The sequence below is a fragment of the Colletotrichum scovillei genome (assembly GCF_011075155.1).
Source record: "Colletotrichum scovillei strain TJNH1 chromosome Unknown Contig00003, whole genome shotgun sequence".
NCBI classification, from domain to species: Eukaryota; Fungi; Ascomycota; class Sordariomycetes; order Glomerellales; family Glomerellaceae; genus Colletotrichum; species Colletotrichum scovillei.
In genome coordinates, this window is record NW_023336261.1 from 838,263 (window position 1) to 854,388 (window position 16,126).

Here is a 16,126-nt window from a genome sequence, read left to right on the forward strand (position 1 = left end):
AAAGCTGGTGGTTAAGTTGTTCTAGTCAACATCGTGAAGTATCTGAGCTCCGGTCACTTACACTGGCTACTTTACTGCTGCCTGGCTAATCCACACGTTAGACTTAATTTTCAAGATTAAAGAACCAGAGTTTACTAGCCTAGACCCGGTAGAGTTTCCCTTTCGAGCACCTGTCAGCTTCGCATCGTGCAATCGCAGGGACTGAAATCCCGATTACCCACTGTATCAAGACCCATGGTAAGCGGTAGCAAGTGGGGTCTGCACGTCGGAAGGATTCTTCAAGTGCAAATGCAACAACTTTCCCATGCTTGATCCTGCTCTTGCCGCGATCACGCTCCTTCAAAGAGCGGCATGCTCGGAAAGGGTCAGGTCTGGATGACACTGCGGGGGTTCCCCGAGTACGAACACATTGTTGTCGGAGTAAGATCCGAGAATATGAGAGTACCCGGCGAGCCAAAAGTGGTGACATTGGGCCAAGCCCTTCGGGCCGTTGCGCTTGGCAGAGTCCGACTTTGACAGGGTCCGGCTCAACATAGGGGCACCGTTGTAAAAGTCGCTGCCTGCCGTGCTCGCCCATCTGCCAAATGAGGGGATAGCTTCTAGACATTATGTAGTCCCAAGAGGATTTGCTATTTTGTCGAACATTATCATGATTGGGAAGAAACTTCTATCCGCCAGTCGTCTGCTTTCTATGGGTCGGTCTCGCTTTCACCTACTCATCCCTGGAGTCTGGATGTCATTGCACACGCGAGAGATCTCTCAAGTAGACCATTCTGGAAAGGTAATTATCGTACCTACATTCAAATAAGCCTATGGCCCTGATAGCTTACCAATTTGTGACCTAGATTAGTGCTGCGGTGCCAGTTAACATAAGGACAATGCAGTGAGATAATCCAATATGTTTGGTATGAGATATGGTCAGACTAAGATACTTCATCGTAACATGTGACTTATGTTGGCCTCCTATAGGTGGTCGGATTTTGCCGTTTCCCGAGTGAGCACGGCTACTCCATTAAGATAACAAGACTTCCAATCTTAGCTCACTTACTGCAGAACCATCCCGTCCCCTGAACCGAGCTCAACGAAGTCGTAATCTGGTACCTTACCCTGCATCCTTGCCTCTTCAGCCTCGACAGCCTGTTTAAGTGTATATTGCGTGCGCATAAGCAGTGGTGCGATGAGCCCACCGCCCTTCTTTGCCTCGTCGTGTGTCGCGACCCAGTAACGAGCTCCAGTCTCAGCCACGGCTTGGATGCCATTCAGAGCTCCCAAATTTAGCTGCTTTGTCATCCAGATGCGAACATCGTGAAGGCCATGAAGCAAAGCGAGAGTCGAGAATCCAGATTTGCGAATGCATTCCAAGTCCGTTGCTTGTATGCCGTGAGGAGAGTATAATATCGTCTCCGGTGTTCCCGAGTCAAAGGCGATCATAATTGCTGAGTGGTAATACAAGGCGTTCCCTTCTGTGATGACCCGTCCAATGCCGACCCACGGTGGAAGGCCGGAAATACTAAGATCAGACTTCCAATCTTTCGTTTCGGAGGAGAATCCAGGGGTAGTGGTGACGGAAGAAAAGTGACCCCATGATCGGATGAGGTCAGCAGCTTTATCAGTGGCAAACACTGGTGTTGACTTGGGAAGCTCTTCCAGAGTCGCCTGGTGACAATGATCGGTGAATTCATGCGAAACGGCTACGACGTCGATATAGGATTTATCAGTGACTTTGGGACTCTCGGAACCGTCTTCAAAGCCGGCGAGAATCGAGTTGAGCTGATCCATGGTTTTCAGGCTGGGTTCGACAACGTGCCACTGTGTAGAGAACCATGACGCGACGTCGGATTGCGGGCCTTGCAACCACGGGTCGATGAGAACATTAAAGTGTTTTCGACCGTGAGGCGGGGCCGATGACGGGGGATACGGCAGCTGAATGAGCCACGTGGTGTCGGCATTGAGGTGGACGAGGACGGGTCGTTGGGACCTCAACGCCCCCAACCAACCGGCTCGGTCGCTGACTTTGATCGTCGCCGGCGCTGTTGATGTTTCTGATTTGTCTTGAATAGCCATATGAATTTCGTAAGCTCTGGGTTCTGTAGTGAAATTTGAGGTTGAGGTGTTCAAGATGCGGGTTGGATGGGGTTTACTCAGTGTAATATGGTTCCAGTTGATGTTGGATTGGTGTCCTAAATAGGAAGAACATGACGTAGTCGAGTTTGCTCCGCCCCCAATGCTCCGTTTCCAATGTGTACTAACACCATGATGTATGGCTGGAAACTCCGAGTAATGGCTGATGACCACTTCGAAGTCGAGCGAACGCAAGATACGAAAGGGCGGCCCAACTGTATCATAAGTCTACGATAATTCCATTACACTTTGCACAATTACTAGTATCTATCTATCTCTGCATATTTTCATTTTGGGACCCGGGTTCCCAAAAGTAAGTGGTGCTAGCTCTCGGACCTTATTTGGAGAAGGTTTATGTTCATCGCACGGACTTGATGGTTACCATCAGTGGGTGTTTCTCCCAGAGAATGTAGGCCTTCTGGTCCGACCAATTCTCACTCTCTTGACAAAGGCTGAGGTCAAAGTTCCAGAGCGTTTTGGCCAGAATCAGTCTCATTTCGTGCCAAGCGAGACTAAGGCCGGGAATATTGTGATCAGCCAACTCGAGGTCTTTACAACTCAGAGGAGAAAGACAACTTACTTGATGCCAATGCAGTTACGAGGGCCGAGAGAGAAGGGCTGCACGACTTCCTTCGTGTTTGGCTCATACTCTGGCCCTGGAATCCAGCGCTCGGGAATGAATGCTTCGGGGTCTTTGAAGTTGCGCGGCGAATGGTTTGCAGGGAACTGCGGGACTGATACGCGAGTCTAGGATATGAACTTAGCAACCTTCATCCATGATGAGGTGAGCCTCAGGACTTCATACCTTCTCTGGGATCCAGTGTCCTGCAACAGCGCTGCCGCCCTTGGGAACTTCCCTCCAGACTCCTACAGGGACCGGAGGATACCATCGCAATGCCTCGTTGAGAACGGCCGTCAGGTACGGCAACGCAGAAAGTCTCTGAATATCCAACTCGTCTTCAGAATTTACCTCGCGGATCTCGCTGACAAGACGAGCCAGTTTGTCGGGGTTCCGGAGGAGCAAGTATGTGACGCCACTGAGAATTGTTGCCGTGGTCTCGGATCCAGCGACCATGAAGACAGAAGCGTTGTTGTACATGTCGAACTTATCAATCTGTTTGCCCTCGGGCTGACTGAGGACGAGTTTCCAGATATCGGCTTGGTCGGTGTCCCTTTCAAGCCTGCGGTCGACTCGTTCAATGGCGTGCCTGAAGTGCATGTCGGCGGCCTTCTTGAGCTTTGGTGGTGTAACTAGCTGGACGATGTTGCCCAGCCAAGACCACTCGCGACCAACTTGGGCGATGGCGTTGTTCTTGAGATTGTCGAAGATGTTGGCGACCCATTCAGAGTACTCCGAGTTGGCGAGAAGGCCAAGCGATTCTCCAAATGCCAGCTCCGCCATGATGTCAAATGTCGTCAGATTGTACAGCTTCACCATGTCAAACTTGGCATCTGAGTCTGTCTGGATGCTACGGCGGATATTTCCCATGAGCTGGTCAACGTACGACAGAATCAGGGGCGCCTGAGCCTTGAGACTTCTTTCCGAAAACGCCGGCGAAAAGACTCTTCGGAGACGGCTGTGGTCGGAGTCGGGCAATGTTGTAATCAAATTGCGGTGGCCATTGGGGTCACTTCCGTACATGCGCGGGTCTTTGGGAAAGCTTTTCTTGCCTCCCGTCTTGTGGGCGTAGATGTCCTTCCAGGCCTGGCCATTTATGATGCTAAGTCTGGATGCCCCAATTCGTACAACATCGCCGTACTGGGTGTGCAGAGAGCTGAGCCAGGGGAGCATTGCCCCCTTTGTCTGCACCGCCATGTATGGTATGTTTGAGCAGCGGGCATAAAGCGGCCCAGGGAATTTGGCTAGAGGATGGAAGTACGCATTGTATATGAACCCGACGACGAAATAAAGTGGAATCTGTAACAGATCAGATCAGTCGTTATTATCAACTTGTACATCTCATGATACGAATAAGCGATAACCGACTTACGAGAGCCAATGCTGCAACAAACATTTGCGTTCGACTTATTTGTGTCAAGCTGTCCAACACCTTGGCCGAGAAAGTTGGCCAATTGCCCAAAGTCTTGGTCGTATCAATTGCCATCTTCCCTGAATGCGATGAGCTGTGTTCGAACTCGCCCATAAGGTAGTCTACACCAAAGTGCAAATCGCCGGCTACTTATATCGACATTTCGTGTCCCAAATAGTATGGCCCTTTCATTACCAGTCAAGTATGGGCCACTAGGAGAGTAGCAAAACTCCGTTACAAAGCTATCTGCAAGGACCAAAACTCCGCTGGACACTAGTTCCAGTCTTCCAACCCCGGGGGCCAACGCAGCGTAAGGGCATTGGCAAATGAACGCATAAGCCGGCCGTCAGATCGCCAATGCCCCACTACTCTCGGGGTGGAGTTCGGAGCGGACTGAAGGGGGCCCACATTCCACCAAACTTCGGAACAATTTCCTCGGAGAACCGGAAAAATATTCACTTCCGGGTGTCCGCACAAGATCAGCATTCGCCCTTGCACAACTGGTACTCGTTTGGGCCCTGGAAAGGGCTCTTAACACTCACGTTATTCTCAGCTAGCTCTCGGAGCAGGGTAGCTCTCGCATCCATTCAGTTGCGGCTGGTGAAATGCTCACTCGAAGTAGCGGCAGCCCCGAACCATACAGTTAGCAAGTGCTCCGGTATTCCAGGGAAGTGATTAGCCTCTGATGAACATTGTCCAGTTGTCCATTAATGCCTTGATATCTATCTATAGGCACCTACTGCCGATCGCTTCAAAGGACCAAAAATGACATCTTCACTCACTCAGGCATCTTCAAGAGCCTCATAGAGCAGCTGGGAATACAGAATCTCCCAGTTGATCTTCGCTATCCCTCCCAGTCATGGTCTCCAAGAAAGACCATGCGGAAGTTTCGAGATTCGGAAAATGACCCCGACCAACGCCGATATATGAAAATGGTGGCACCCCTTCAGCCTCTATTGCCTGTGCCCACATCTGCGTGTTGACTGGGGTTGTTTCTTGAGGATTCAGCGAGCCCAGAGGATTGTTATTGTCCTGGACAACGCTTTCAACACAGCCTCGTAGCTTGATAATGTATTCCGGGGAATCTCCCGGAAAACCCGATCTGGTGAGTAGATCCAACCTCTTCGACCAAGCTCGAAGTACGAAATGTGCCAGAGTCGCGCAGGATCTCTCGGTTACGTTGAATAACCCAGGCCGGAACCGGTAGAATATTTCAATCTTTTCCCAGGCACGTTGCGCAATCGGTCCTTCGAGTCTTTGTCCCAAAAGCACCACGACGTAAAGTAGTACGTCGTATTGGAAGTTGAAATCAGCGAACCAGAGGAAACCCGTGTCCTCTGAGGAAGAATACAGGAACGCCGTATGCTCAAGCATTGAGACAGCCCACATGAAAGCATTGTCCTCTCCACTCTGAAACACGGCGTCAGGTCTAGGTCCATCGCTAATGCTCTTGATCAAGTGGCGTTTCTGTACGAGAAGAGCTGATATGAGGCCTTGAGCCATGACGTGGACCTGCCCCGCGTGGGGGTTGCATCGGTGGTCCAAGATGTGCTGAAGGCTTTGTTCTAAGAGCTCGAAATGGGTGAGGTAGTAGCTCATCTGTTGTTCTCTCGTACCGCCTGCTACTGGAGGAGCACCGCTGGACTCGTTCAGCTCGCTCATCATCTTCACCGGCTCGAGGCCAGGCGTATCGACTAGAAACTTGGTAATTTTGTGTCGGACCAAGCAGAGAATCATCTCCGAAGGGCCGTCACGGTCCGGCGTCGGTTGCGTAGCGGCCGGAAAGATGTCCGCGTCGTTCAAGTTGCTCGGCTCCCTGGCATCCCAATCCCGAGGTAGCAGTGAGTGACCAAATCCGGAGAACAAGGCGAACTTTGCATCGAGAGAAACCAACTGCCACCAAACCCTGCGTCTCATTTCTGATTCAAAAGGCTTTAGGCCAAGCACGTCGCCGTCTCGGTGGAGCCCCATCTTTTGAGCGATTCGTATAACGGTGCCACTGAAGACCCACGAGCTGTGGCGGTCATATCGGTCTTGCAAGGAATACTGCCGATAAAGTCAGCATATCACTCCAGCTCTTCAGGCTGTAGGGTCATAGTTACCAAACTTACCAAGTACAGGCAGAGCGACTGGAGAATAACTAGATCATTAGTCCGCATGAAGTTGAGCTGTCTCATTATCTGGCGGATGCCAGAGGAAAACGACGCCACGGCGACTTCCTTAGTCTTCTTCAACGTATTCAAGCATTCCTCCTCGGACATGGCAACTACTGCCATTAGAAAGATGGACAGTAATAGTGCCATGATGTTTTCTGGCAGGCCTTGCGTGCCATTTGTAGCTTCCACGACGTGAGGCTGAAAACTGTGAACATGAATCACCTTTGTGAAGGGATTAACTCTGTCAAGAAATATCTGCCACAGCTTGAAGACAAGTGCGGCACCTGGCCAAGCGTCGAGGACTGAAGAGTTAGAGGCGTCATCTCCCAGGAGAAGATCTGTGTTTGGGTCGGAAGGCCTGCTATCCAGTGGGCTACTGCGTTCGTTCTCATCCAGATTGATGAGCTCATCCATGGCCCGAAGCTGCAGGAAGGTATGTAATCTTAGTGGCTTGATGCTGAACGACACGTGTGGAGAATGACGTACTTCCTCGTTGACCAGCCCTAGGAGGTAGTTATCCATAAAAGCGAGCTTGCCATTTGAGTCTTCCACCAACTTCCCTTCCGGGGTCCATTTAGAGACCGGGGAAGGGTCTGCCGGACTTTGGGACTGCGATGACTTCGGCGTGGTGACAGCATTTGGGGAAGCTTTTGCGGCTGCCGCTGAAGCTTGACCACTTAGAAGTTGCTCACATCGTGCTAGGCGTGCTTTGAGGGCCTGGTTGTAAGGCTTCCTGCCTCGCGGGGGAGCCGGCGTCCCAGGGATGCATTGGCTGGATGACTGATAGTACCTCATCAGCCTCAAGTCCTACTAGGCGCGGACCAACCCAACGGAACACGACATACCCTAATGCAGTTTGCACAAGGAAACACCCGGCTGCACTTGACTTTCCGCTTTTGGCATGCAACGCAAGCAATGAGGCGCCGACTGGTACCTGGTTGGTCACTGTCGGGAGACATCGAGTCCGGCCCCGAGGCTCCGGGTGGGAAGGTGGCCATGTTTTCCTAGGCGAGAGAAGGGCCGACAATCCCAGCGGGCCCGAACGAACAGCCGGCGCTGTAAGGGGGAGAGGGGGGACTATAACACTGGCCGGAAAGGAGGTGTGACGTGGAGCTTTCTTGCTTCGTGAGATGCGGAGGGCTGCATATGTCTCGTAGATACGGGAGCGAAAAAGATGGTGCTGCCTCCTTTTAATTCGCTCTGTACAGAGTTTCTGTCCTTCGGTATCGAAAATTTGTCCGACGATCCGCAAACCCATGTTTCACTAACTAGCGCCATGCGTAATTGCTGAGTCGCCCCCGCTTACCCCGGCCTTTCTAGATAGTGCAATGCGAGTATCGGATTAAAAGTCATAGCTGAAAGACCTAGCGGCAAAAAGCTTGCTGCTGGTACTGGTGCCCATACACGCATCTTCTCGAGGATGACTGATAGTGTTATACGACATCGTTGTGTTCAGATGGCAGCAGCCTGGCGGCTGGTTCAGGTGCACGCGCTTGACCTCAATAAGGATCTTGCAGAAACTCTCTACTGTGAGCCATGAGGCAGCACATGGCGTTTGCCCTACAATGTATTTCAATGAACCTTGACTCGAACTTAAGCATAATCAGTTGATTTCCATACATCTTGTCAAAATCTATAGAGACTGTCCAGTTGGCAAGATGTATCCCTTGATGTTGCCGAGAGCCGAGCAGGTCTCGGGAAGTGGAAATCCAAACCGAACAAGATGCCAAATTACGAGACCAAACGCAATATCGCGGAGACTCAGGAGTCCCACCTAAATCACCCGCAATTTTTCTCCGATCATGATCAGCCTATGGGATGCAAGGCTATCGTTCTTTAATCTCTGTTTCAGTTCATGTATCGACGATGCCAAAAGAAGAACGTAGTGTGCATCTATGCATGGCCCCACAGGTTAAGCATTGCCGGGTGGAGCCTCCCGCGGGAGTTCAATGTCAGTCTTGAAAGGGACTGGAGCATTTTGGACCCGAGAGTTGCGGCTCTATCAAAGCGGCCACCCACAGGTCACTTTACTAACAAGTATATCAGTGTGTTAAGCTCAGAATTTATAGTTCATATGACATTGATAAGCACCCTCGCTGGTTAATAGGTAAGAGAGGATGCTGTCATAATATGCTGATTACGTTAAGTACATAGGGAGAAATCGTTCTATACTAACACGAGCCTCGTCAGTGTGTATCAGACAGCGTGACAGTTAAGTACTTGGTGACAATATGATTTTCTTCCAATTCTGATTCATATCGAAGTTCAAACCCTTTACATCTAATCACTTGCTAGTAAACCTCAGTCTATCTAGATCACCCCACCACGGGCCGGCCTGTTCGTGAAACTCAACGACACTCCAGTCCCGACTTGCCAGCTACAGCTCTTCGTCATCCGGATCCAAACGCCTGCTTGGTTCGACCATCAGCGTCCAGACGCATCTTCTTAACACAATGACACATATGCTCAAGTTCGTCATGAATATGAGCAGTAATATGCACGTCGTCATCTTGCAACTTGTCGGCGGACGAAAAATCCCAATCGGAGCCAAGAATCTTGTTCAACGCATCATCCGAGAAGCAGCTGCATGATGGATGACAGTAAGAGCAGAGCTTCTTGAAGAATCGATAGTCCTTGATCTTTCCGTAACACTTCGGATCAGCCTGAGAAGAGGTTTTGCAACTGACGGTTTCCTGCTCAAGACGGCTGATCTCCTTGCCGCACTTGGCGCAGATACGGACGAAGAAGGTGGTGATGCACATGATGTCTTTTGTCAAACTGACTAGCTGTTAGTGTGGAAACAGATGAGCAGACTTACTGAAAGGTTTATCGTGTGGGTATATGTAAGAGAAGATGTCGTAGTGCTAAAAGTGTGGGCGATGATGGTACTCGTGGATTGCAAACCGGTCTTATCAGTGTTGATTCATGGTTCACTACTAACACTTTATAGATATTACCATCAGCGAAGCCGGGATGCTTTTCCGCCTGTACAGCATCGTGAATATTGTTGCAGTGCGCTTTGTGCGCCTTACAATCGCAGTCTTTGTCCGCACAAAAGAACAATAGAATTCGGTTACTCAAGTCCGTGTATTAGGGTCAAACGACACGTTCAATGAACAAAAGGTGTTGAGCTGAATATGAACATCATTCGATTGAGGGGTATCAATTTGCAGCCAAAAGCTATGTGCAGCTAGAAAAGAAAGAGTATGTACAGCACTCATGTGGTATCATTTACGTCATGCGAATCAAGCAAAGAGATCCCCTCAATATTTCGACTTCTCATCTAGTACTCAGCGAGATGCTCAAGAGTACCAGTTGTTGGGGGTCCACTTGACCTGTTGAAGTTGTTAGTGGGTGTTCTAAGTTGGAACATCTGGGTTGTATTCGACTTACGTAGCTGGCGTCAATCTTCTTCAGGTCAGGGACACCGAGGTTGCCGGCGTCGATGGCGATCTCGTGCTTGAGGATCTTGATAGCCTTCTCGACACCCTCCTGGCCAAAGATGTTGGAGAACATGATGGGGCGGCCGAGACCGACAGCCTTGACACCGAGGGAAAGAAGCTTGAGGACATCAGCGCCGTAGCGGACACCACCGTCGGCGTAGACCTCGATCTTCTGGAAGATCTCGGGGTCCTTCTCGTAGATCTCAAGGGCGACCTCGAGGGAGGAGGGAGAGCCGTCAAGCTGGCGACCACCGTGGTTGGAAAGGATGATGGCAGGGACCTTGTTCTCGATGGCGGCCTCCGCGTCCTCAACGGTCATGATACCCTTGATGATAATGGGAAGGTCGGTCATGTTGGAGAGCTTGCGGTACTCCTCCCAGGTGATGAGGGAGTAGTCGGAGTCGGCGGAGCCGACAGCGAAGCGAGCAGCGCGGTGGCGGTTACCGTCGGCGGCGGAGTCAACGGTGTATACGATACCGTTGGCGCCGGAGGCTTTGATACGGTCAAAGAGGACCTGGGTAGCGGTGTCGTTGGTGGTAAGGTACACCTGCTGGAAGGCAACCTGGCCCTCAGCCTTGACCTCGGCGATCTGCTCAATGGTCTTGGCGGCGTAGAGGGCGGGCATGTAGAGGATGTTCTCCGCAGCGGCGGCCCTCATCAGGTTAAGCTCAGCATCAGCGTGAGCGTAGTCAGCGCGGGCAGCAGGGCTGATGAAGATGGGAGCAGAGAAGTTGTGTCCCAGGATGGTGGTGCTGCGCGAGTCAGCGATCTGCAAGACTACTAAGAACCCAACCAAGGAGGTTCGTCTGAATAGGAAGCTTGGAAGCTCGGACTTACTTGAGGGTCGACTCAATGTTGGTGATGTCAACCATGGTGCGAGGGCGAAGGCGGTAACGGCCGAAGACCTCGAGGTTGTTGCGGTAAGACCATTCACCGGCGGCACCGTTGCGGTAGTAGGTGTAGTTCTTGATGGGGAGGTAGTTGCGAGCGGCGTACTCGAAGTCGGGAAGGCCAACCATCTGGGTGAGGTTGGGAAGAGCACCGACAGCGAGGTCGCCGAGGGCAAGCTCGATACCGGTATCCGGCTCGTTGAGGAACGGGCGGGTGGCGGCAGCGCCGGCCGCGAGGGCGGAGATGAGAGCAGCACGCATGTTGTCAGATAATGAGCGAATGTAAGTGAGTGATGACAGTGAGCACGGGTGTGATGAATCTCAAGGTCGGATCATTAGCAAAGCAGACGTCCCTACGAGTCTTATTTATCATGGCCACGACCATACCATTAGACGTCAACTTTTTTCTCTAAGCTCCCCCCTCCCCTATACTGCAAGATTCTTGGCATCGCTCCGAGCCTCCTTGCTCATATCCGCATTCGGTACGACGAGCGGGCCAAGCGGTTGCTACCCAAAGTCTACATGTTTAGAGGTATATTCCTGATGGGCTCCATGACGTGCGCCATGGGTGTGGTTGAGCACCAGGAGAAGTCCGCAAGAACGGGGACGGCGGCCCCGTTTTCCAATGTTGAGATGCCAGTGGCAGCTTCTCTACGAGTCTCTGCGCATGATGCCCCCGACGCTGGGGAATGGGCTGCATCCAGGGAAGGTCGGTCTTGGCGAACGGGCTGTCTTGATTCTTTCGGACAAGTCGGGTGGCACTCTGCAGTCCCAGGAAACTTGGATAGGCGGGTCTAGAGGAAAATCCAGGCCCCAAATCCGGAAGCTTGACTTGGACCTGTCATGAGAGAATGACGGTGGGATAGCAACGATGGTTCAAACTCAGATAGACGATGTCGACCCGCTGCCAAGCTTAATGGTGCTGCAATGCCTCCCTGATCCGGGGAGAAGCCCGTTATCAGATCTTGTAGGGTGGACCAGCGAGTGCCGTTAACGACCCAGGAACTGACGTATCAAGTTGATGGAAGACTGACGGGATGGAGCTAGTTTCACGTTTTTTTTTCCTTCTCTTCTTCTGCCTTCCCGTCTGTGCTCCCCCTCGGTTCCCTTCTACAGTCTCCAGAAAAAGGTCAGCCACTGGCAGTTGGCGGGCAAGGATAGGGCGGGTAACTGACTCGCCGTGGAAGGAGATTTGGTAGCTTAATAAGGCGCTACTATGGCTGAATAATAACGGAGCCAAGTTAATGAGCCAAGTCGTCGCATGGGGGGTGGGCGATGCTCCTAGCCAGCACATGACACCAGCCCAGCCAGCGGGATGGGGCTTGGACAAGCGCGCGGGTGGTGACAGCGTGAATGGGGACTACAACGCTCTCGGGAAGCGAAGGTCCCAGAGGTCTGGATTGCAATTGTTGGCCCGGTCCTGGGAGGATCCCACGTCACGGACAGACTCCTGTCCCCGATTGAGGGACATTTGGGGGCTTGCGCACTTACAGAACTTCGGTCGACTTCCGACCTTCAGGCATCGTGAGAATTAGGAAGTTGGAAAAACTTGGGAACTTGATGGTTCCTAGCTTACTTCATTTCCATCCGATGTCAAATCGCCCACGTGTCTTTGGAAACTCCTGAGTGTTAGTCTCGGGTTCCTGGTGCACTGAGCTCTACGGAGTACGGGCATGACTTTTCCCTCTGATCTCCCTTAATTGTTTGTTTGTTGTTTACGGTTGAGAGCGCATTATGCTTGAATCGTCCGGTGTCTGGAAAACATTTGTTCGCTTTCTTCTTCAGAGACAGGGATAAGCCTCCCGCCAAAGACAAAAAGGGAGGTCGCATCTCCCGTCACATTCCAATGTTACCTACCACATTTGCACATGACGTATCCTGGAAGCGAGATTTTGTTCAATAGCTCCCTCCGGTTCATTCTCTTTTTCTTTTCTTGAACTGGGTCTGGCCCGAAGTTGAGGAGGAGTTGAGAAGAAAAATTTGACCCTCAACTTGCTCGACTGGATTCCACTAGAAAATAGTTCCCGCAGTTTCCATCGCGAAAATTTCCGATCTCTCGACCAGGGTCCTATTTAGGCGTTGACGATGTCGAGTAGCAGCATCCGTCCCTCGGACTTATGACCGGCCGTACTGACGAAATGTCGGATCCGTGTGGGAGCCCCTCGACCTTGCGGAAACAGTTTGCTGCCGGTGGTGGCAACCGAACACGACGCAGGCCGTGGCGGAGCCGTAACTTGTAAGGCGTTGAGAAAAAGTCAGTCTCTCATCACGACTGTAGTGTATTCGTACGCCATGTAGAAAAAAAGTCGCCGCGCTTCGCCAAGGACTCTTGGACTCCGTGAGAGCCGTCAATTGCAACAGTGAGGCAGCCGATGACAGTGCATTCTCGGTCTTGGTAACCGATAACGAGCACAGACAATGGCCCATAGCCCCATGTTACTCCCCCGTCTGTCGATAACTGAGCTATGGTCCGTGGGGGTGAATGCTCGAGGAGAGACGTCTTGCGATGCTTTTCATCTCAATGGAAACCTGAAAGAGATGGAGTCTGGCCCTATTCGTGACTGGACTGACATGTGGGCACTGGATGCTGGTTCGTCTGAAAAGTTTTGTGGATACGCGCAGTAAGAACCTAACGTGCGAGGATCACTCTGTTCTCTTCTGCTACAGTCTACAGACCGACTTTCTCCATGCTAGGTTAAGGTTTGTTCTTCACTACCCGTTTTCCAGACTGCAGCGACATGTCAAACAGGCACTTGACCTCAGCTTTGCATACGGTCGTTGAACTCTTACTTCTGTCGATTTGAAATAAATTGCATCCGATGGTCAAATTTTTACACAGATTTTCGGGATTTTCACGATATATTGCTCAAATCCATGTTGCATGCGTCATGCGCCGCAACCTCACTGGGCCTCTCAAGCAGGTTTCTGGAAGGTGGGAGTGCGTCGGAACTAACAGATTCTCCTGATCAAGGCGATCGGAATCCTCGCGAATGCAGGAACCACCACGGGAGCTTCACTCGATCACCCGGACTCTGTCTCCCGCTCGGGACCTTGTTAAGTGCCCGCATCAAATACCGGCACTGCGTGGGGAGCCTGGACTGCACTCCATGCTTGAAGCAACTGGATTGCTGGAGTTCAAAGTCCGACTTCGGCGCACGACCTGAATCCATTCTCAAGTCCGAACTCACGACTTTGATAACGTTTTGCGAGCCGAGAGATCTCGGACAACAACCGATCGTCCGAAAAGCCTCCTCCCGCTCATCGCGGTGTTGACTACATCTGTGGATGAACACATTCTTGTCGGACATGAGCCGGGTCTAATAGTGGACCAAAGGCCTCTTCGGCTGCGATAGTAGGGTCTATCCGTCGCAAAAGACCCAGATTCCCACTAACTCGCCGACTCCTCACCGACCGGGACGCACCCGCTCCCTCCGCTGAACGAATGCGGCAACCCGCTTGTTGATAACGGATTGCTCTTGCTGAAGAAGGTAGGTGAATATCGCCAGCACGGATTGTGCAATGGTCCAGAATTCAATGCCTGCTCTGCGCCTTGCCTGCCCTGCGCGCCTTCATCAAATGGCCAAACCGCGCGTGTGGGCAAGGTGGGATTTTCGTGTCCACACCAATGAAACCTGCAAGGGATGCCAGATATTGATCTGCAATCTGGCCCAGGAACCCGACCACTCAAAAGTCTGGATGACTCCAGTTTTTAACATGCTCGGTCAGGTCAGCTCCGGGGTAGGATTTCTTTTTAGAGCCCCCCAAGGAACGCTGCACCAGCACCTTCCAGAAGGTTAATTCGGCCCTGTGATTTAACTGTAACTAAATCCTTATTCTCGGTTGTAGCGATGGAACTCTGCAATCGTCCTTGCGCAGGTTTCACCCAGCCCCGGCGACTTTCACTGCTTGGCGAAATGAATAGCTGAGAATAGGGCGGGCAGCGTCGCAGATTGAAATAAGTTTTTGGCAACTTTTGCCTATTCTTAGCTAATAAGTTCGGTCGCAGACTGGGCCAAAGCAACCCCACGTCACCGATATAAAAAGGAGTACAGAGTACAGTATGTTCATGTTGCCTATTTCGAGAAATTCAATGACACGAACTCATCATTGTGAATGGAATCAATATCTCAAGAGCTTATAGCAGGGTGAACTACGTGCATTATCGAGTCAAATCCTCACGATGAGACCCGACTCGTACCTGTTGGGTAGAACTCTGCATCATGCATAATTATGTCACCATTCAGCGAGTTATACCTAAGGCGTGATGTTAGAAACATTTTCACCTGGCCGCAAAGGCCGAGGTTCCTTGAGGACAATACCATATGTTGAGCCTATGTCTGTTGCGCATAGAACAATTCAGCTGAAGGTGCGGAAAAAGTTCTTCTGTGATTCCGCCATCACTTGTCTCATAATGCCGGGACTAATAGTAACGTGACCAAACCTCGCAAGTCACCACTATGGGACTGCAAAGCATGTCACGTAAGTCTGATTGATTTCAAGTCGAGTATCGAAGTACTAGAAACGTGGCGCGAGTCTCGGTGCTTGGCGTTGCTGCATAGATGTATATCATTGATGCGAGTATGCTCGATCCCATAGGTATGATGAGAATTTTCCATGTCCTCACGGCGTGTTTTTGAACACCACAAGAGACTCTGGCCAAGTTGACTAGAGCAATTTCACACCCCCTTGCTCATTAGCAAAGAAAGTCATGATCCAACTTCTCTCCTGTCCGGAGTTGCAGGGCCTCATGATTTTCTCGAGAAAGTGCCGATAACTCGTTCGTTGGCCACCTCATCGACTGAATTAATTTTTGACGAAAAGCACTAGTCAATGCAGATTCATCCTGTATACCCGCTCATGCACGGGTTAAGTTTCGACGAAGATGTAATGACACCTAACAGCTTGCATATGGACTGAACTTATCGTGCATGAACACAAGAGCCGGCTTGATCCTTCTGAATTTGTCTGTGAGCCTCCTTAATTTGAGGAATCATTGAAGATCTGAATGGTTCGCGGGAAACGACTGAGCAATGTCTTTCGCAGAAGGAACTCAAACCTCTGAAGCCCGCAATCGCATGCGATCAAAACCTTGACATTCTGCCTGCAAAAAGTGGGTGCAAATTCGCTAACAAACCTAAGGAATCAAGATCCATGATTTCTTTTACATTTGACACTATCTCAAAGGCTTAGTTGCTTTTCACATGTGTATCCGGGTCCGGAAGTCAAGGGGTCGATGGAGACGGGCTTGTCCCAGGCCAACGTAGAGCAAATCGATCGCCTTAAAACCACCTGAAACTAGATACTTTCTCTCAAAAAGCGAAAACAACTAGAGACTTTGTTTTTAACAAACTCAATGCTTGTAAAACGTCAACAAACCCGTCGTCGGTATGTGTGGTCTATCCGTAGCACTTCCCCGTCTGATCATTATGGTTCGTGCAATGTCAAATGAGAATGGAGCACATATATTTCGAGGCCTCTGATGTTGC

At 51.0% G+C, this 16,126-nt stretch overlaps 4 protein-coding genes across 4 annotated transcripts; all 4 read right to left on the reverse strand.

Annotated features, from left to right (window-relative positions):
• Positions 1 to 1,044: 1,044 nt before the first annotated feature.
• HER10_EVM0012358 (uncharacterized protein) lies at positions 1,045 to 2,064 on the reverse strand (the record flags this gene model as incomplete). The annotated part of the gene is made up of 1 exon (XM_035481754.1): positions 1,045 to 2,064. One exon carries the CDS (start codon positions 2,062 to 2,064, stop codon positions 1,045 to 1,047), a length of 1,020 nt encoding a protein of 339 aa, XP_035336660.1.
• A 415-nt stretch (positions 2,065 to 2,479) lies between these two features.
• On the reverse strand, positions 2,480 to 3,610 carry HER10_EVM0006636 (cytochrome p450 monooxygenase; the record flags this gene model as incomplete). Its single annotated transcript, XM_035476217.1, has 3 exons — positions 2,480 to 2,633; positions 2,702 to 2,868; positions 2,927 to 3,610. 3 exons carry the CDS (start codon positions 3,608 to 3,610, stop codon positions 2,480 to 2,482), a joined length of 1,005 nt encoding a protein of 334 aa, XP_035336141.1.
• A 1,205-nt stretch (positions 3,611 to 4,815) lies between these two features.
• HER10_EVM0012848 (uncharacterized protein) lies at positions 4,816 to 7,438 on the reverse strand. Its single transcript, XM_035482228.1, has 4 exons — positions 7,153 to 7,438; positions 6,794 to 7,087; positions 6,263 to 6,730; positions 4,816 to 6,197 (listed from the first exon to the last, which is right to left on the reverse strand). The coding sequence occupies exons 1-4, from the start codon at positions 7,303 to 7,305 to the stop codon at positions 4,953 to 4,955; spliced, it is 2,160 nt and encodes a 719-aa protein (XP_035336704.1). The 5' UTR covers positions 7,306 to 7,438; the 3' UTR covers positions 4,816 to 4,952.
• Positions 7,439 to 9,528: 2,090 nt separating this feature from the next.
• HER10_EVM0002175 (FMN-dependent dehydrogenase) lies at positions 9,529 to 10,957 on the reverse strand. Its single transcript, XM_035471900.1, has 3 exons — positions 10,588 to 10,957; positions 9,701 to 10,502; positions 9,529 to 9,642 (listed from the first exon to the last, which is right to left on the reverse strand). Exons 1-3 carry the CDS (start codon positions 10,899 to 10,901, stop codon positions 9,610 to 9,612), a joined length of 1,149 nt encoding a protein of 382 aa, XP_035335717.1. The 5' UTR covers positions 10,902 to 10,957; the 3' UTR covers positions 9,529 to 9,609.
• Positions 10,958 to 16,126: the final 5,169 nt, after the last annotated feature.